The sequence below is a fragment of the Chanodichthys erythropterus genome, chromosome 17, assembly GCF_024489055.1.
Source record: "Chanodichthys erythropterus isolate Z2021 chromosome 17, ASM2448905v1, whole genome shotgun sequence".
Lineage (NCBI taxonomy): Eukaryota > Metazoa > Chordata > Actinopteri > Cypriniformes > Xenocyprididae > Chanodichthys > Chanodichthys erythropterus.
The window spans coordinates 6918144-6940588 of NC_090237.1; the positions used below are offsets into that span (position 1 = coordinate 6918144).

The 22445-nt window shown below is 36.6% G+C and overlaps 1 protein-coding gene across 1 annotated transcript; it reads left to right on the plus strand.

Annotated features, from left to right (window-relative positions):
* Positions 1-3179: 3179 nt before the first annotated feature.
* LOC137005342 (protein FAM181B) lies at positions 3180-4756 on the plus strand. The gene has a single exon (XM_067366188.1). It carries the CDS (start codon positions 3302-3304, stop codon positions 4262-4264), a length of 963 nt encoding a protein of 320 aa, XP_067222289.1. The 5' UTR covers positions 3180-3301; the 3' UTR covers positions 4265-4756.
* Positions 4757-22445: the final 17689 nt, after the last annotated feature.

Consider the following 22445-nt stretch of genomic DNA (forward strand, 5'->3'; position numbering starts at 1 on the left):
AGCATGGAAATGCTGTCTGTGGGGGGGCAGGGAGTCCAAGGAAAACAGGGTTAAAAAAAGAGTGGGTGCTGAGTTTGTAAATTCCCTGGGTGGAGGGCGGGGTGCGCGGTGTGTAACGATAACCAAACAATACTCACTTTCAATGGTCCGTTTGCTTAAGCAGCTTTCCATGGACGTGAATCGAAAGCGGAAAGATGAATGTTGTTCCCTCAGCCGTCTCATTTGTTCTTCCCCCTGCTGAGTTTGTTCAACTTAGTTTGACCTTGTTGATTTCTTTCGCTTCTTAATAATTTGTTTTCCACTAGTGTTTTTCTATTTCTTGTCATGCAAGGACCAAATCATCTGATGCTCTAGAGGCAAATAGGTATTTGGGTCAATGGCAAGGATAATGAAAAAAAAAATCTCATTAAAGTTAGATCTGTCAATGTATCACCATTTCATCGAAACCTTTCATTTAATGACATTAAATATGTCAAGTGGTGTAACCATCAAGAAAATAAAACATTTTGCTTACATCTTAAATATAACATCTCATGTGTTGGACTGGTCTGTATAAAATAGACTTTTAGGAATACCTTTGGCCTCTTTTCTTTAATGTCACACAATTCTTTCTTCTTTTTTGGTGTCAGTATTCTACTCCTCACCCTCTTTGATCCCCTTGGCCTTTATGTGGCCATAGAAACTTGTTTCCGGAATTAGTGCGTCAAGCCCTTAAACGTGAATGACTAGCATGTACAAAAGCTCTGTGCGGGAAGAGAAGAAAATATCAGCCATTAGTCTGGTGATGTCACAGTGCCAAAATTAGGCTCCAAAAGAAAGAGGGGTGGGCTTGTTGAAAAGGAAAATTAAAGGGACAAGTATATATTCAAGGGACTAAGTCCTAAAGATATTGCTTTTTTGTGCAAATCACAGCCTTTGTATTAATTCATAAAAGTGGAAATAAGTCAATTTATTACACAACTTAAAAACTGATTAGTCAAAGCAGCATTCTGCTCAGATATATATACATACACACACATATATATAATATATAATTGACAGCAGGTCATTGACGTGGTTTCTGACCTTTTTCAGCCACTGTCCTTCTAATTAAAAGTATCATAGTGGTCACTTCTATTCTGTGAGAGGGAAACGGACTTTAGCATGTTATAAAGTTGCGTTAACTTTGGAAACGTGGTGACGAATCCTGTAAAAAAATGCTTGTTTTTACACTGTTGCTGTTTTTCTATTGTGGTACAACAGTTTATTGTGAGGCCATGGCAGCTTCTCTGGGACCCCCATTCAGGACCGGGTCTAGAGCCGGGCTACAGATAATTAGATCACTGCTATCAGTTTCACTGTCTCTTTTCTACATCACAATTTACATGATAATAACACTCTCGATGGTCCCCCTCTCTCAAAAGCGCTTAGACTTTCTCCTTTTTCCCCCTTTCCAACATCCAAATGATTCACTGCCTCACCTTAAAATGCACTTATGGGGTGGGAATTAAAAAAAATCCCTGGGAAAACCTCTCAACGTGAGAGAGAAAAAGGGTATGGCAGAAGCTGTCCATTGGCACGTGATTTCACAACATGCAAAGTGCAATGAATGCGATAAAAAGAAACTTTGTCAGGGCTGCTATAAACGTGTTTAATGCCTGGGAAAGTACAGTTTAGTGGACTGAATTGGAATTAGATCAGATTAAGTACATCTGAACTGACTTTACATTCTTTAAAAGTCTACTCAGTTGGATCTCAAAAGAAAGATGGGAAAAAAGTATATACTGTATGGGGTTTTGGGCCAAAAAACTATCTGTATCAATAAGCATGGAAATAGTTGTTTCTGAGCTTTTTGAATTAAACATTATCTTTAATATCAATACTCTCCACATTCAAACACTCCCAACATCCTCAAGTGTTTTCTTTCTAAGCCCACCATGTTCTAAACCAGAGCGACGTCCTTTAAGTGCTTTCACTGAAATCAGGATCCGTTCGGACCCCTACGAAAGTCCCAGTGTTGGATCCCCTCTGCAGTATTCACTGCTGGCCAAGAAACTTCCTGCAAATGCTGAATTGTTTACAGCGGCTATTTCACTCATACCCAGGATTTCTTAAGGTCAACATTTCTTCTGGCACACTGGGCTTGAACTGCACTTTATTCCCCTTTAATTTAACAGCTCCGGCAGCTTTTCTAGTTAAATCGACTGTTCATTATTGAGCCTCATTTTACGAAGGGGCTGTGAGGTGCAGTTTAATGAATCTCTGGCACAAAGATCCCTTTCACTGCTCAAGGAAGAATAGAAGCTATTTAGACCATGTAGGGCTGTATGTCAAAGGCAGCCTATAATAGTTGTCAGGCAGAGGCTAAAATTCCCACTGGTGCGGGAATGCACGAGAAATCAACTTCCACTACGAACAGATTAAGATAGTTGTAGGAAGTTACAAGAACATGTAGAAAAAAACAGTACTTGTCCCAAAGCATGCACAGGACAACGTTTGGTCAAGTTTGTATGACATATGCAATCGAATTCAAGAGGTGTATTTTATGAGACTTGTAGAAAAGTATCTAAAATGTAGATCACAATGCATGAAACTTGAATTCTCCAGGGGAATAAAATGCCACAACTTATTGAAAACAAAACGTAGGTCCAGTATTATTTAATCCAGAACTAAACATCTTCTATAAAATCTCCCATCAAGTTTTACATGTCTAGATAAATTATTTTAATAATCATTTAAAGAGCTCCACAAGTGGTTCAGAATTTATTTTACACTAACTATCTGACTTTAAACACATTGTTGTGTCTGGAAACATTTGCTAGTTGGTCATTCATGTGCTAACATTTTGAGTCAGATGTTTAATATACAGACTCTGTCATAAATAAGATGGAAGTAATCCCTTGTGGACAGTTGCTCTCAAAGATTTCATATCATAAAATGTGTTTATTCACATAGACATGTACATGAAGACTTGACCAGGACAGATGAACCCGAGGCTATTGTCTTTTTACTCTGTGGGATGCCTCAGACAAATCCCTCTTAGTTGCAGGTGGTCAGGCGTGAGCAAAGAGTTAAGTCCCAGGGTCCCTCAGCCCCTCCCCTTTGATGTCCTGACATCATTGGCCCTGCCCCCTAAAATAATCCTCCCTTCCCCCAAATTCCAGCTTTCGACAGAGTGCAGACGAACTGTAAGGGTGTCCTGCACAGGACCAAGGGTTAGCAAACCACCCTGGAAATGCAGATAGGAAATATGCTTTAGGGTCTCTAGAAGACAATTGCATACATCCTGTGCGAAGGAGTTGTGCTTGTGGCAGAGAGAGAGATGGCTGTTCAGGCTGCCATCATGAACTCGCAGTTCTTAAACTTCTGTTTTCCTGGCTCGGTCATGGATTATGAGGTGGAAAGGGGTCTGGAAGGGGGTCTCCTGGGCGAGGTGGACTGTGAGGGTGACTTTCGGGAGACCACTAGGGACCTGCTTAGCTTCATCGACTCTGCTTCTAGCAACATCAAACTTGCGCTGGACAAACCTGTTAAGTCCAAGAGGAAGGTCAACCACCGGAAGTACCTGCAGAAACAGATTAAGAGGTGCACGGGGATCATCTCGCCAGGGACCACACCTGTTCAGGAGCCATGCAAGAGGCAAGGCTCGCCCCAAAACCCAACAAGCAACCTCTCCAGCAAAACACCCAAGAAGGATGGGATGCAGGCCAACCTGCAAAGCAAGAGCCTGGCTGCCCTCTTTAACCCAGCGAAGGATGTACGAGGAGAGAGGGCCAAGAAGCCCCCACTGCGGCATCGAAACCTTCCTCCATCCTTTTTCACGGAGCCAGCCAACAGCTCCAGAGTTACATCTACTTCTGGCATGTCGCTCAAAGACCTGGAGCGAGGGACTCCGGAAGCAGCAGAGTTCTTGGAGCTTCTCGGACCTGACTACAGCAATATGGTCTCAGAGCAGGATCTATTCCACACCGCACCTATAAGGATTCAACAGGAGGTGTCCATGGGCCCTGAGCCATATGACTCCCACCATTTTGTAACTGGTGGGTTTTTGTACACCGAGCCTTGGGGCACTTGTAGCGACACCCCCAAAAAGTCAGGAGACATGCGGACACTACCAGTACAGCCAAATCTTTATACTCACACGGACCTTTCTGGCAGCCTGCCTGTGGAACAGAGCTCGCCATGTGCACTTACCTTTTCAAACTTCTTTACAGACTGCTCCACGCCGCCGGTCTCCTACGATCTGGCGAACGGATACAACAGAGGGAGCTTTTCTTCTCTTTAAGCCAGAGATTTTCTTTTTCTCAGACATTACATTGGGACAAAAACACTTGCATTTTCAGTATGGTATTGACAAAGGACGCTATCTACATGAAATGTCTCTTTTAATCCTGAAATATTTGCCTCAAAACCAGCTAATGGACCCTTTTAAAACATCACTTGATGGGATAACACATATACAGTAGCTTACAATCTAAAAAAAGCCTTTTCTCCAAAATTGAATAAAAACAGAATGCATTTCTAATCATAAATTAACAAAACTATGCCTCCGATTTTTATGTTACTGTTCCCTGTAAATAAAACAACAACAAAAATGTTTTCTTAATGTATGGATACACTTTGAACCTCTTACTCTTTAATATGAGCATTGTTTGATTGACAATATTAACAATTTTCGAAACAATTTGTTACAGGGCTGATCTCAGGGGGTTCTGCTAATTTGTTTAAATATGTCACAGACTAAATAGTTACAGGCATACCCATTAAGTATTTGAACACTTAATCCACACTTAAAATGTATGGGTTTATGTCCATGAGATAACAAAATATCAAATCAAGTGGCATCTGCAAACAAAATTATGTTAGATTTTTTTCTTCTCAGTCATTTTTAATCAAATGCTGTAACAGTATGAAGTCGATTCCTCTCAAGTTCAAAGAAGTGTCCTAACAACAGGTGTAGTACATTAACTACGGACATGATCCATTTAACATTTAACAACCAAGTCTTAATTTTAAACAGAATTTTTGGTTGTTTTCTAACTTAAAACCAAACAATAGTTTTTTGCCATATGCATGCTTTATGTGCTTGTGCTATCTTTCTTAAAAATAAATGCCACTTACATTGATATTCTGTATTTAATGGCATAATATATAAGTGTAAAAATACTTTTTAGGGCCAAGACAACAAAAAATACATATGCAACAGTCTACAACAGTGGCAAACAAGACAATCTGCCTACATTCTTATTTTTTTAATCACTGTTTGTTCATCTATTGTTTGTTGACTGCTTAACACGCAATATTAGGTTTGCACATCTAAATCAATGACTTGCAGTTCCCTTAAGGTAAATGTTTGAATGAATATACTATTTAGTTCTCTGAGGTTGGTCTAGATCTGGCTTTTTGGAGTTTCTTGGTATTCTGGAAGAAATGGAAAACTATGAAACAGCTAACGGGATAAAAAGGAGGTGGTAAAATTGTGCAAAATAAGCTATTGGTAATAATGTGTAATAGTTGCAGTTCACAAATGATCATGTTCATCAAAAAAGGAGATCAACATGAAAACTATACAATATTATACAACATTGAAAACTATACAACATTATTTTGTAACACTATTGCCTTTCATTGGTTTAGGATAGAGAATTAAATTAGGAATCAGACATCTCCAATTGCATTGGGAAGCAACAAATAGTTGAAATAAATTAAGCTAATGAATTATTTTATATTTAGCTGTAGTCTTTAAAGAATTTTATGTGGGAAGCATCAGCCAAGAGTAAAAAATTGTGTTTTGTAATTTATATGCTTACTCTTCACATTGTTTGAAGAACAGAAACAAAAAAGTGAGAGCAACATTCAGTTTTTCTGACATTTTCTTTTTCAAGAACTGATACTTGTCTGTTTATTGGTAATGAATCGCACACCTAAATCTATGGACTGCAGGGGCACTGGATGGAAGTTTTGTTTGGTCATAAAGTAATGGGACAAAATAAAGCTGGTCTTTATGTCTATTAAAGAAAAGCCTTCTTTGCATGTCTATTTTTTTTTTTAATCAGAAGCAGACATTTCAATGTGCAGCATGAGTAAACTCAAAACAATAATAAAGACAGATAACCTTTCTGTTTATCACAAGGGATACAAGTGCAGGTACAACAATTTCATTCCATTTCAGTATTTTACTGGCAAACAAAAGGGTGCAACACTATTTACGTTATGGCACCCTCTGTTGGCCAATAAACGTCTCCATTCTCATTTGACACTCAGTCTTGTGTTTCATTAGAAATTAACTGCAATCCTGACTTTTTATTTAGTACACAACTGTATGTTGTAAGCATTTTTATTGTGCAACACCTTTTCTTGCTAAAATCCTTAATGGATTCTACATTATTGGTCTCAGGGTTCACATATTATTCAAATGCAATAGCTGATTTTAGGTCCATTAAACAGTAATGTTTTTATGTGTTACCAGCTTATATCTCTCAGCCCCTGTTTAAGGTCATTAACACGCTTTACACCTCCATAACTTAAATGGTGTGAAATGCTTACAACATTTTACACACCTCACCAGTATTTACATGATATGTCCTGACAATGTTGCAGAATTAGTCGTTGTTTTTCTCTTTTACACAAGATGGCAGTGGTGCTTCAAGCAAATCCTTCCTCCACAACAGGACGTGCTTTTGATATCTACACTATAATTAAAATGAGACATTTCTTTTAAGTTTGCTTCATCCCACTGATGTTTCATATCTTTATTTCATGTAAGAGGAAATTAATAAAGTGTAGACCTATAGGGAAAATAGGACTTAATTCAAAGAATATGAAGATAATAATGCAATTTTGTTTCAATAATTCTGATTGTTATGACTTTCGTACTGGGTATTTTATACATATCATCCTTTTATTGGTCATACAAAATGGAAGTTTTATTTTAATAAACAGTTTAATAAACTGTTTTATTGGCAGAGGCCCACCTGTCGTGTCTTCCATCATGTCGAGGCATCATAAGGAGTTCTCTCATCATTTGCGTTCAAGAATTTCTTAACATCCAATTTCTCTTTTGGGGGGAAATTAATGTTTTATCTAAAGGATACAAACGAAGGTAGATTTCACGTTTCCGGTAATATTCTCGCGGTATTTTTTTTTCTTTCCGTTTCTGAACGTGTCGACTGACGCAGTGCGCATGCGCTGACGCGTAAACTAATATTTGAATCGCATACCAAAGTTTAGGGTACATAAACAGTACTTTTACAATATGAAATCGGATTCAATTCATCTGGTTTGAAAAAGTCTCAAATATACACCATTTTGACTGGGTTACAGTGGAGGAAGTTTCAGCAAAAAAAATATCCAAGAACAAAGAAACTGTACCAGTTTTATGGATATCCACACAAGTATTCATTTCTGTCTGCCTCATATGAAGATGATTATCATAAACATGACAGAAACTTGATGCTGCTCTTCACTTATTTCCCCTGAGAGAAAAGAAAATCACATAAACATTCACAGGTGAGCTGTTTAACACCAAGATCTATTCTGATATCAGCGCCTTTCCATTGATATGACATAATTATAGTGACAGTCTTCACACTTCACCTCCTGTTGACCCGCAGTGTTTGTATTTTGTGGTTTGCAATGTGTCTTACAGCATGACATTCACAGTTTTTTTCCCCACAAACCTCATTCACTTGTTTCCAACAGCTCACATGTGATAGCCTACCCACAGTTCGCTATTCCATATGTGATATTTAGCATAGTGGAACACATAGCAAAAAAAAAAAAAAAAGCTAAATAAGTTATTCATTGCTAATTAAGTTTGCTTGAATGATTAAATGATTTGCTATTTAATGTTTTTGATGAATATATTATTCACGTCACAAAAGTTTTGCGAATGCAAAGTTTCTTGGGGTAAGACAAAACTTCTGCGAGAGAACACAAATGCATTCAAATGTATTTTTTCCTTCCATCTAATTTTTGCCCCAACTATCATGTCCCTTCAGGGGTTCCGTACTGTCTTGGGTGTTGTGGCTAGTTGCTAGAACATTGCTAAGTGGTTACTAAGGCATTGTTGATAGAGTTTTTGTTGTTTTTAGGCATTGCTAGGTTGGTCTGCGTGTTAGGCATTTGCTGTAGGTTATTATGGATGGTTAAAGTTTTCTAGCTGCTTGCTGGGATGTTGTTGCAAAGCCACTTGAAGGCAAGCCTGCAAGGTTAGCAAAAAAAGTGTAATGCCTGCTAATGCTGCGGTAAGCAGGGAAGGAGATGAGGTGTTTTTTGTTTTTTTTTGTGGTTCATTTGTTTTAATGGATGTCAATGGAGGAGAGGCTTCACTATGTGAAGCTGCTTTTGTGGGAAAACGGTTTATCATTTTATGAATCGACAGCCTAATCCTCAACGTGTTTCGTCCTAAACATTCATTTTGGATTGATCTTTTTTTACACAGTTTACACTGAAAAAATGCTGTTTTATAAGAGAAGTCACAGACAACACGTATGGTTCAATTTACAGCACTAATCATTCAGTTTTATGTTATCCGCAAACCGTGATTGATGGTCCCACAACTGTGAACGAAATTTGCTGACGTCAGTGCTGTAAGGTGATTGCTTATCAAGGTACAGGTGATCCAAATTATCTGTTACGCTTTCTCCAATGGTAGAGCCACGGACCCTATCTCCCAATAATAATTTCTGGTTGTTGTGTGGTTTTACAGGGTGAAACCAAAATCCTTTTAAGATATAAAGTCTTTGGTGATGTTTGAACATTGCTCGGTAGTGATGTGAGAAATCAAGCTTTTAGAAACTTTGAATCAATTGAACCAATTGCTTTTCAAAATGATTCTGTTTCAAAGTGCTAAAAACATCACATGCTGATGATGCCTGCTGAACAAAATGGTGTAAATGCAGTGAGCCCAAACATAAATAAAAACACCTGATTCCATAAGTCTATGGGATTGGCCCGTCTTAAGTCAGATAGCTTTGTAACATCTCTTGACTTGTGGTATCATTCATGTCCGGACAAATAACACAGTACAAAGTGTAATACTAACACTTTTTAATAAATCCTTAATTTAAGATTAAGTAGTGTTTAACGACCACCACAAATCAGGCTTATCTGGTGTGATTGCACTTATAAATGCTGTGGGCTTGCATTTTTACATGTAGAAACAATCTTAGGCTCTGTTTACACCTGGTATTAGCCACGCAATATCGCGTTCAATATCGATATGAATCGCCGTCGATATTGAACGCGATATTGCGTGGCTTATCAGTGAACTACGGCTCTGTCTATTAAATGCCGCTTCATTTGAAAGCAGGTGATGGCGATTTAGCGGCAATCGGGGAACCGGCTTTACTGACGAAATGCGCGTGACAAAAGCATTCGATATATCGCCCAACCCTACCTGGTATTAAGATGCGTTTTGGTCAAAACATTTTGAGCTTGTCCACTTTCAACCACTTCCAGAGGTAGTCGAAAACGCATTCGACCAGATCGCTTTCATAGCGTAGACACTCATGTAGTCAAATGCATTCGAACAGCCACAAAAGACCACCTACTCTCCGCCTACTGACCTAATGTGTAAACATTATGGGAACCGTGCTAGCCAGATGGGGTTTAAACTTTGTCAGGTGAAGGCGCAAGTTTGGTTTGAAGATGAAAAATGTACCAAGCACAATGTTCTCTCACCATTCCTGATATTTAACACACACTCACCGCGTTCGGCGTGGTCTTGTGTCTGTTACAGCAAAAATGAAAGCTGATGCTCTCCGTATGTCTTTCCATCGTCTCCTGCCGTGTTCATATGTAAATTGCACAAGCTTATTTTGTCCATTCGATCTGGAAAAAACTAATACATTTACCCGCCCATAGAACCTCCCCTCGAAGAAATCAGGCTAGAAGTGGACAAAAGAGACAGATTAAAACACCAGATGTAAACAGGTATTTGTCTCCCTCGTCTACTTGTGATCCGATCGACCAAAACACATCTTAATACCAGGTGTAAACAGGGCCTTAAGTCTTTATTGTTGCCGCAATTTTGTCTCAATCAAAGGAAAATGTTGCTAAACAGCAGGAATAGCAAATCCCCTTTAAACTGCCTGGCACAACCCTCCAGGCTAAATCACACTAATAAATCTTGCTCTAAATACTTCTTCCTGTCTAGCTGCCAGATTTCTTTTTCTATCCTAAAGCATAAAGAAATAAGAGAACATAGATAGAGGAAACTCTGTTTCATTCTTACACATACATAATGCTTCTTTGCGAGAGATTTGCTCTTACAGCAGTGAAATTTGGACACCATTTGGAGCCCTCTAATTCATTACTGAACACCTAATATTTCACATTAAAATATGTTCCTATGTGTTTGAATCAGGTTTTTAAGACAAAAAAAACCCTCATGCCTAAATGCATTGTCTCCCAATTCTATTTCAAGTTGTCCGCAGTGTTGCGCAATGATAAATAAACAATCTACTGCATCTGTCTTTCGGTTTAATTTGCTGAGGAGTGAAAGTAATTGTAACAAGCTGCCTGTTTGCTGTTAACAACTGGCAGTGGATTCAGATGACACCTTTAATGAACGCCGAATTTCTGCCCCGATGCTGGAAGGTCATGGTGTAAGATAAATGTCAAGGATATCATTATGTGAGAACAGCAGAAATGAGAAATTTCTCCAGTGTGTTTATAAATTAGAGAGTCAGTGCTTCAAATCATCATATACTGCATGTGTCACAGTGCCACAGAGCCATTGTAGTGTAGAAAAATTATGTGCCCTAACAATAATGTTAGGAAATAAGTCATCCTGATTATTTCAAAGAACATTATGTGCATCTTAAAAATTTTAAGTTCAACGTGACAACAAAATGTAAATTTTTAATGCATATTTCTGGTCTAATTGTGAACAATTTGGTGGCACAATCCAAATAATACAAATTACCCAATATTCTAAAATATCTTTGTAACCATTAATCATAATGTAATAACTTGCTTTGCCTCTGAAATTACTTTCTGCTGACATCACTTGAAGGAATTTTCTAGGTTCAATACAAGTTCAATTGGCAAGATATGACATAACGTTGATTACCAAAAAAAAAAAAAAAAACTCACTTTCAGGTTAATCGAGGTTAAAGAGACGCATTTCAATTAAAGTTAAGTGGGCAGTTGTTTTGGAATATTTTTATAAAATCACTTGCTTCTTCTAGACATATCTTGAAGGAATATTCCAGGTTCATTGCTAGTTACTAAGTTAGATTTTTTGTTACAAAAAGTGAGGCATTTATAATGGCAGTGAAGGGGCCAATCTATGGATTATTTAAAAGAAATGTGACATATAAAATACAAAATGTTATAAAATAACTTGCATTAATTCTTTTATTAAAATTTGTGAATTAGTTGAGCTGTTAAGTTCTTGTCAGTCTTTTGATAGTTTTAGGGTTTAAGCCATTGTATTGTCAGTGAAGTTGTAAAATTAGAAAAAAAAAAAAAAAAACACTCCAAGAAATGGTTAATAAACTATTTTTTTTCCATTAACACATATTGTTTACATTGTGTGGTTATTAATACAGTGAGTATTTTAACGTTTACAGTTCTATTCTCACTTCTACTGTAATTCAGACCTGTGTTTTTTAAAAGAAATGCCAATTTATTTTAGTGGTAATCAACATTATGCCACAAGGTATCGTTTTAATTCATGGCTCTGAATCCTCTTTTACAATCCAATCAATTCCCAATAGATAAAATAAAGCAATGAATGTCATGTGCCACTTGAAAATGTCACATTACACAATTAAAATAAGTTGTGAACAGCTTATTCACATTGACTTTTAGGTTTGAATGATAAACAACTTTGAGTCTGTGTTGGCTCTTATGTAATGCAAATTGTCCACATCCTCCTTGCGGTACATGCTTAAAGCGAGATCCAATCTAAAATTGCAAACGATGTCCTGATCTCCTCTGGAAAAGGGGCTTTAATAACCCTGAAGAGTCCTTAGAGAGGAATAAGATCTTATAAAAGTGCAGAAAATCCCATTCCCCATCATAGACCTCTCCTTCGTAATTACCAGATCTGCCCCTTCTCAAAGGTGAAGGACGCTCTCTTCTCAACAATACTCAATGTGGGCCAGTTCACTTTCAGCTTAAAGTCCTTCAAAACTATTTTATGGTCATTCTGTGTGTATTAATAATCTTTAATGACTAATTGGATTAATTCAGACCTTCTTATTATCCACTGCGTGAGACTAAACGGAAAAAGATGGTTAAAAGGTGAGCGTGATAAAAAGATGTAATTTAAAAAGTAGCAGTGGTCAAACACTTGTAAGTTTCTTCACCCCTCACTTCTCACAGTCATAGTTAATTATTAATTATAAGAAAAGATATGCTTTTAGCTCTAAAACATGACTGGATAAATCATGTTTGAATACTTGACTGCTGTGACATCATGTAAAAATAACCAAAATGGCAGCAGTTAAAGATAATGACACACATTTTATAATATACTGTATGTCATTTTGTATATTCATAGAGTCAACAAACAGTTTGCATCTGGAATTCTGATATAGTGTGACTGTAGCTTATGAAATATAAATCTTATCTATTCCTTCTTTGAGGAAGTATAGTTTATTCTGTTTATAATGTTTTTTTTTTTTAACAATTGTTTTTTACCATTATTGCTGTTACTTAATAAATCTTTACATGCAATTGTGATTTAATGATCAAAAAATGATGTACACCTGTGTGAAAGAAATACTGTCTGTATTTGGAAGAAATATTTATTCCATTAAGGATTTTTACACAACCTTTTTTCTGCAGTGACTTTCAGCATATAACAATGTCTGATGTTTACATTTTACGTGGCGTGAGAAAGTGATAAACCGAAATCCGATCAGAGCAGTCAGACAGAAGCAGATTTACAGAAATGTGATTGGAATAGGATTTCATGTGGATATGCACAAAAAATCGGATTTGGACTGGCAGTCTGAACATGGCAGATGTAAGCCTATGGGATTTTGGTAAAACCATTTTAGGTTTTGTGGTTTAGTTGTATATTATTTTAAAGGTACACTATGTAACTTTTGTTCAAAATTAACAACATTTAATTGTGTCGATACATCATAAATCCTTCTTTCAAAACCTGTTTTTGTCTCACCCTGATGCACTATGGTAAGCCTGTTATAATTGTTTATATTTTAGACCTAGCAGGATTGTTTTCATGGGAAATTGCGAACATAACGCCACTCGCCTGTGTGTGACTCGTCATATCTGTAAATATACTTGACGTGCATGGTTTGGGAGTGACATAGGTTAGCCTAGTTGTCACAATGAGTGAGAAAGGTTGACATGGAGAAGCCAAATCTCCCACTATAAAGTCAAAAGTTTTTAGCTTTTATGAATATGTTAGCCATAATGTTATGAATAAACTGGTGTATTCCAAAACAATGACAAAATTCATATTTAGGAGATAAAGCATTCAAAACTTAGTCTCTTACTTCCGTTAAAATGGATCATGGATTTTCGTGACATCACTGCGGACTCATCAGATCTTCTGTCCAATCAAATGCTCTCTAGAATCTTAAGTCCCACCTCCTCCTACACTGAAGCTACGTCTGAAATCGGTCATTTGTTCACACATTTACTAGTTTCTATATGGTGAATGGCACATAGTGCACTATGTAGAGGATAGGGAATGATTCAGTGTAAATATGCTTTCCATTGACATGAATGAAGTCCGTTGTCGCGTTAGTGTCACGTGAACCGCCGCAGAACGAACACAGTCATGAGAACAATACGCGCAAGTCGACACAGACCCCAAAACATTCGGACACGTTTAATTTCTACAAACAATGCTATATTAAAACGGTTTAATCAACGGCTTTGGCTGAGCTGTGATCTAGGCGAAACACCATTGGCTGTTTTGAAAAAGGGGAGGAGCTTCAAGATATATCCTGCTCTGTCTTCCTGTTTTTATTGGAAATTATGAATAAAGATGCAAGGCACTTCAGTGGACCTTTAAAAAACACAGAACAGAGGAGAGTCTTCTGGCAAAAAAGAGCTAGTAATAAAACATGAATCAACATTGGCTTGGCTTTTCAAAGATGGCGAGAACTGAGGGATTTCAAATGTTGTAAAAGCGATGCGGAGATGATGCCATTTTTATTGCTCAACAGGAGAGTAAGGTATTTTATTGAACAGATAAATTGCCATATGTAGCTCTCGAACAGAGTTAATTATATCTGTTGTGAAGGCTCATTTCATTATGTGCTGGAATTTATTTTCAAGGAAGTACCATGTCTATTAATGGGTAAAGCTACAGTAACGTCTTCAGCTAGTCAGCTTGAGATCCTTTCCATCTAAACTGGTTATATCTTGTAAGCTTTGTAGTGAATGTTTTTTGAGCAGTATGATAACCTATTCATCTGCACAGTCACGCGGAGCCGAAGCACAACCAAAACAATGTCCTTCCATAAAATGCATGCAGTTCTGTGCAACTGCTAGGGGGCTACATAGTGTACCTTTAAGTTGTAAGATTTAATATATTTTAACACAGTTTATGGTCTTATACATTCTCTGGTGCTGCACCATAAAGATGTAATTGCAATGCTTTAATTATTCATGTGCAAACACTGTGAATCTCAAGCTTTAAAACATAAATTTGCTGCATTTTTCACATCACTCAGCTTGATCTGGCTGATGTTCAAAAGAATAGAACCTATTAGATGGGAGTGCCTGTTTGTGGCACCATTTCTGCATTTCCTGTCGGGGGCATTGAACCACCCCATGTTTGTGGATTGGGGGCAGCCTCCACTTTTAATGAATTGTTTACCTAGCTCGCCTTGTTGCACATTGCTTTTGATGTTTGCTGAAAGCTGACAGAGAAATCTGAAAGCTGCCTGTTTTGTTTCAGTCCAGGTTTCTTGTAATCGTGAACATAAAACAGAAACAGTGAGACTCCAGAAATCAAGATGAAATATGTGGGATGAATCAAATATCTTTGATGGCTTTTTGAACTAAATATTTAAAACCCTTGGAGATGTTGCCAGCTTTTCCTCACTAAATGTTTGGATCACCTGTCAGGTAATATTGTCAAGCTATTTCCTCATTATTTTATAAAGTAGCAAATCTACAGTGGCTTTATGTCTCCTAACTTTAACCCTGTAAAACCTGACATATGAAATAATAGTCAGGATAATCTCATTTTCTGGAATCAAACTGCCTATTGAGCTTCAAGACAAGATGTATGTGGCTTTATAGTTCTAGATAAGAAAATACTGATAAAGGAGAATTCTGTCATAATTATTCACTATCATAGTCATTGGATCACTTTTATGATGTTTTTTGTCCAATTTGGAGCTGATTGGTCAGTATAAACATCTTGTTGTGTGAAATAGGGCTGTTTGACAATTCTTCTAAAATTCTATTTTTGTGTTCCATGGGAGGGAAAAAACAGCATACAGGTTTGAAATGATATGAGGTTGAGAAAATGATGACAGACTTTCCATTTTAGGGTGAACTATCGCTTTAAAACTGTATGAGCCTTCCTTAATTCAAAGACAGCGATTCTCGGCTCTCATCCCGACGGCTGGCACATATCACATGGCTGTCATCATCTGCCTCAGATATTTAGCCAGTATTCATTTTGAAGGAAAGAATGTCACAGACCGCAATGGATTTGCCTTTGCGTCATTCCACTAATATGACATTCAAAAAAGTGGGAAGCATTTAATTCGCTCCCAGTTCATTTTTTTGATAATGCTCTGGCACTTTATGTGTGCAATCGTCTGAAACAGATTAATTTCCCCGGGTGCAACCTCTAGATGTCGTTTTGTCTGCTCAAGGTAATCCTTCCAAGACGTTGATACTGAATAGTGTAATCCGTCCTCATTAGCACATGCATTTCTTTGCCTTATTTCTAATGAAATATGGAAAGATGCCTATGAATAACGAGACATCACAGCAGGTTTTAACCATGACATTGCAAATGATTAGTCACCAGGTGGGTGAGTTGGCCGGAAATGGGATTTCTGGCATTGACAATTATGGAAAGTAGTGATGATGTCCAATTTGTCTAGTTTCAATGAATCGGAATCGTTCTAAGTGCACTGAAAAAAGAAAGAAAAAAAAAAAACATTGGTGTAGAAACAGTTTTCACTCAGAAATTAATAGTAAATTTAACAAAAAATCATAAAGAAACAGCAAGTAACACATTGAATTATTACATGAAATGAAAGTAGAAAGACCAAAATAGTATTTTCTACGTACTCCAGTTATCTTTGTTCTATTCATAGCTTTGAAAATTATAATTTTTTTTATACTGTGGTTCTCAAGTCAGAACCTCTCTGACTTACTGAATCAGAACCGATAACTGAGCAGAAAGTAAAATGTTTTTGGAATGAACTGAACTGAGTATTTGAATGATTGGGTGAAAAGTAAGTTAATTTAGTAGCCGAATATCAGAAATGTTACAATACTGGAAATATGTTTGTGATTTGATTGTATGACAGATACGAAATAGAACTTCATTTGTGATGACCTTTTTGCATAGTTTTGTTGAACAAAATTTTTGATTGATTTCAATCATGAAAACTCTTGTAATAGTTTTTGTATGTTATTGAATATGGCGGTGATAATTGGTCTTGGCAGAGTAGATCTGCTATGCTGCTGCTGCTGTTGGTTTTTGCTGCTGTTACTGTAGAGCAAGTATGGACTTGCTACTGCTAATACATATGCAGATACTCTGCTGTGAGCATGTATGATCTGCTGCTGCTGCATAAATAGACATACATAAATCCCCTAGCAGATCTAGGCAGGTGGAGCTGGGGAGGAGGTGGGATCAGAGGAACTCTGATAGCGTTCTGCAGAGCTAGCTTACAGCAAACAATGAACCAGACTGTTTAAATGTTGAGCAAGTAATCTCACTGGCTACAGTATCAGCAGAGGCCAATGAGCTTGTGTCATGTGGTAATGATGTGATTGCTTGTAGATTGCATGTAAAAGACCTATCAGCCTGCGCCATCTAGAGTTTCATGACTTCTCTGAGACTGAAAGTACCAAATTTGTTCATTTTTTAAATGAAAAGGCCCACTTTTTCCCAAAAGGTGAGCTAGACAGCAATAAGTATCTCATTGTAATCAGAATTAATGCTTGTCTCTTCATATGCATAATCAGTCTTGAGTCTTGTGAACTCGCTGCCCTTGTTTCTTAGGGAACAGGCATTAATACATTTCATTATGCCAAATAACACATTAATTATAAAGCTCTGTACTAAATTTCAAATCTGAACATACAAAGTTATCACATGTATCAAAAAATGTGCAAAAAGACTTTTAATAAAATGTTAAGCTTACTGTAAATATGTCCTCACCGCAACAAACTTTAGAAATATCAGATGTGTCTATATCCACTTGACAGTAGGTGCATAATTTCTTAATAAATTGGAAATTATAAATAGTCCATTTTAATAAGCAGTGACATTAAAGGGAGATTTATTCTCATGGGAAGAGCTACACTGAAGTGGAAAATGATCTCAGATTGGCATTTAGATTTCATTCTAATCAGGTTAGACACCAAAGAGGCTTGTAAACTAAAGCCGAGTGTAAATGACGGTGGTAAAACTTTATAACAAAGTGACCTCATCTTGTAAAATTCTCTTTTTGAGGACAGTTACAAGACACAGCTGCAAAGAGTCATGCATGGGAACTAGTTTAACATTGACAACTTGATTAGTCTTTGCTAACACTATCTGTCTTTAAATGTATTAGTTGTATATATATATATATAAATATATATATATATATATATATATATACATATATATATATATATATATATATATATATATATATATATATATATATACCATAAGGGTCACTTTTTTGAAATTGGGATTTATACATCAGCTAAAAGCTGAACAAATAAGCTTCCCATTGATATATGGTTTGTTAGGATAGGAAAATATTTGGCCGAGATACAATTATTTGAAAATTTTGAATCTGAGGGTGCAAAAAAAAATTGAGAAAACCGCCTTTAAAGTTGTCCAGATGAACTCCTTAGCAATGTATATCCACTCACAAAAAATACCTTCATGGAACATGATTTTTACTTAATATCCTAATGATTTTTGTCATAAAAGAAGAATCAATGTATTGTTGGTTATTGCTACAAATATACCCATGTGACTTATGACTGGTTTTGTGGTCCATTATGATTAATTTATACATTTATTTATTAATTGAAAATGACTAATATGGTGATATTTTTATAATTATCATATATTTGTATTTAAATACTTTTACTGATTAGTATTTGTCCTTAAATTGTAAAGGCAGAGAGTTTCAAAGACTTCCAAAGACATATTTAATTTTTGCTCCTAAAGTGATTGAACCGAAATACATTGCTTTGTTGAACAGACACAATACCTTTTCATGTCCTTGCAAAGATGCAAATTTTATGGAAATTTCTCCTACATTTGCATCTTCGTCTCTGAGGATATGCCCGCATACATAATGGTAAATTTAGTGTTAATGATAGATTATATATCTAAGGCAGAAAAACAAGGGCAATTCCACGCAAAGGTCATCTTTACTATGAAAAAAAAAAGTTTTAACCAAAAGAACAAAACCCTTTTTAAATTGTCCATTTAGGTCTGTAATATACTGTATTAATGTGCTCTAACAGAAATTTTAAGAAAATTGCCTTGTTTATCCACAATATATGTGGTAAGTAACAATGCTTAAATTAAATTTTCAACCAACCATATTTCATGCTTTCAAAAAAGGGATCAAAGACCCCATTTTTTAAACTTTAATTTTAGCAGTAAGCATTGTGTAGAAAGATGGATACATGCCTGAGAAATAAATACACTCATTTAGTCATAACAGCACTGCCTGATGAATTTATAAGGGCTAGAATAAAGAGGTCAGGACGCTTCAGTGCTCTGTCACGTCCGTAACGTTTTAATGATTAAGTTTATGTCATATAACAATTATAAATGCAAATAACTTGAAACTTTATATGCAAAGCTAAATTATGTTTATGCTTATTAGGATCAACAATTCATTTCACTACGTTGCTGTGAACAACCATAATAAGCGTTACGGACGTGACCGTTACGGACGCTTCATATTAAATCCTATGAGTTTGCTTCTTTATATTGCTATCATCTGTTTCAGGCTTACCATATCAGAACATACCCAATAATCGCAATACTCTTTGTGCTTTGTTAGTTTTAATATGAAAAAGGTTTAACTTTCAAATTCAGTCGATTTTATTATTTTTTTTTTTTTCAAAAATTAAACAATAGATGTCGCTCTTTAATAGCCTACGGCGTGTGACAGATTAGCTTCTGCAGCGCCTGTAAGCGGCGGATCAGGCGCACATGAACCGATCTTCTCTTCCTCTTGCCAGAGAACGAAATATGAACATCAAAAGGTAGGCCTATATGATACAGTACAACTTATAGAAGAGCATTGTGTCTCATAGGACACTTCCCTCGGGAATTGGGATGTCGCGTTACCTGTTGGTTAAAAATGAATAGCCTAGCCTATAATGATCACAATCCGCGCGATCAAACAAAATGAAAATAATACGATTGCAATAATTTTGACTTGAAATAAAGTTTGATCATTTTGACTCAAGACTCCGCTTTAAACTCTGAAAACTAGACGAAAAAAACCGTGTGGTCATTCATACACAAAACATAAAACTGACATGATTGCGATTGGCAATAGTGTCAATCGGTTCACCTGACTGTGGGGAAAACATGCGATTTTAAACTGCTTTATGATAAACATTAATATTTGTCAATGTATTTTAGCATGCAGTTCTGTAAGAAGGAAAATCATGGTCTCTAAATTGATTCTTGAACAACGCACATGCTTGTCAACATGAGAAATAGGTCTAATCTATAACCTTTTGCAATACAGAGTATAACGTTACATTTGTATAAAGTTTAGTAAAAAGTTGATCAATTGTGGAGTCTTACCATACTGGTATCCCAGATTTCAATATTTGGTGGTGTACATGCTTGCTTGAGGTCTCTGTGAAAGTTTTAAAGCAGTTTTAAAGCAGTCTTCTGTGCCGCTTTCAGACCGGTCACATCCGTAACGGAAAACTGTCACATCCGTAACGTTGTTTTTTCCTCATTAATGCGAACACGAAAAATGAAATAAAATTATTATTTTATGCTCTGTGGAGAGCCAACCCTTCTTTATTCGGTGGGCAGTATTACTTTTGGTTTGCGCAATGTAATTCACAGAATTCTTAAAAAATATGTTGTCACCCAAAACTTAGTGACTTTTTTTGTCACGTCCGTAACGCTGTATATTTCCCTCATCTAAAAAATAAAACAGTTGAGTAGACTGACATTTTTCTAATGTCTGGACTCCTTTGGTAAGGGATTATGAATATATAAATAGACGGTTCAATATGTTGCTATTAAATGCATTCTTTGAGCATTTATATTTCAAGTTTTGACTCCAAATGTCACGTCCATAACGCTGGAATTGCCCACAAACATTTTGTGCATGTGCGGCATCAGTTCTGTACTAAAATTCATTCTTTATTGTATCAAAACAATGCACCCACACAATGCTCATAAAGACAGAAACTTTTTACTTTCCATAAAGCAAATGCAAGCATACCATCTGAATGGTTTTGCTTGTAAAATCAATCAAGGCTGAATCTATTTGCCCTCAAAAGAATCTCAAACCAATATGCACTAGTACACAGCAAATCCTCTGAATGTATTTCATCATATTCACCATGCCTGGTGATATGCACATTCTGGACCAGAGATAACATGCAGAGAGAAACAATATTGACAATGCAGAGAGAAGCGTATTAATCAAATAGAGATAAATCCATCCGTTCAGAGGCGGCACAATGGGAGACGGACAGCAAGTGGAGCGCTCGAGCTCAGTGGACCCCATAGTGTGGCCGAGAGTGGAGCAAGGACAAAAGGAAGGTGAGCGGCATTCACTTCATTATGTATCTGCCATAATGTATCTGGAGAGAAAAGAGTTCTGAGTCCTCAATTTTAAAAACCCTGTTCAGTGCCTTTGCAGTTCATAGCGACACTTGCCTTTGTATCACTATTACTGTTCCTGCAGTGTTTATGCTGTAGACATGAATGATACCTTGAATTGAGAAGTGTGTTATTACTTTTCTAAATGATCAAAATCACAATTTTTGTATTCCTATTTTTGTACAAAAACAGGCAAAAAAAAGCATACATTAACATTGAAAGTGTCATACAGGGACCAGAATATCACAAAATATCCGTTATATTCAGTATATATGTAAAGTGGTATAATTACACATCATTGCTGTCGGGTGGAAACCTTGTATCTCCGTATTTCATAATTTTTACTTTTTTCATAAACCATTACTATTGGTCACCCTTTATCTGTCTGTGGGTTTTGCAAATTTTTAACCAATGAAAAGTATTAAAAAGAGCTTGTGAGTAAACATCGTAACTCCATTGGTTCCTCAAGCTGTCGGTCCATCTTGAATGAAGTGCCCCACGTATTTTGGAACATCTCTGCTTGTTTGCAATGCAAGGCTAAATAAAGAACTGGTTGCTTGAATAAGTACTGCATTTTCTTTACTCAAGAAACACTAATGGCTATATTTTGTTTATTTAAAGGGGCAGAGAAAAGTGTTTTAGTCTATCATTTGTAGTTGAGTCATAGCCAATACTGTCATAAATAGCCTGTGCGTATCACTTCATCTTTTATAACATGAGATTTTGGCCAAATGACAGGAAAAACAAAACAAAAAACTGAGCGCCCACATAGCTACAGTAAAATTTATAACATGTAAGTTGATGAAAACGTGTCAGCCCCGATAGCCTAGTGGGCAGCATGGCGACCTGAGAGTCACAGCTCACAGATCTTTCCCGATCCTGCCCCCCCACCCCCCGTCCCAAACGTCGCTTCCTGTCTACATACTCTCCTATCATAATAAAAGGCAAAGATGGCAAAAAATAAATCTTAAAAAAAAAAAAATAGTTGATGAAAACATAAAGCGATGCAATTACTGCCTCAGGTGTCATAAATTAAATCTAATGATGGACAAAACACGTAGATGAAACCTCGTAACTCTGTTGAGCTTGATGTTAATAATGACACATGCAAATGTCTGACCAAAAACAAAGACTACAGAAGAACACAAGACGTGTCACTCGTATTGACGCATCGCCTTCTAAATAAGAGACAATGAAATTAGACACGAGACGTGCACTTTAGGACTGCGCGTGTGCATTAGCTTGATCCAGCCTGAAAAATACATTTTTTTTTTGTCATGATTCAAGCATTCTAGAAACAAAATGAATGAGACAGCTGTTGTCAGATTTCATTTGTGATTTGAATTATGAAATTTAATTGAAAGCTTGGCAAACAGCTTTGGAGAATTAGATGTTTCCCCATTCAAAGAGATAGGAGCTGCACTTGCATGCCAGAGAGGCATTTCAAAGATGGCCT

Bases quoted from the DNA above. Each gene is read 5' to 3' on its own strand.
- LOC137005342 (XM_067366188.1), top strand. From the start codon at position 3,302: ATGGCTGTTCAGGCTGCCATCATGAACTCGCAGTTCTTAAACTTCTGT.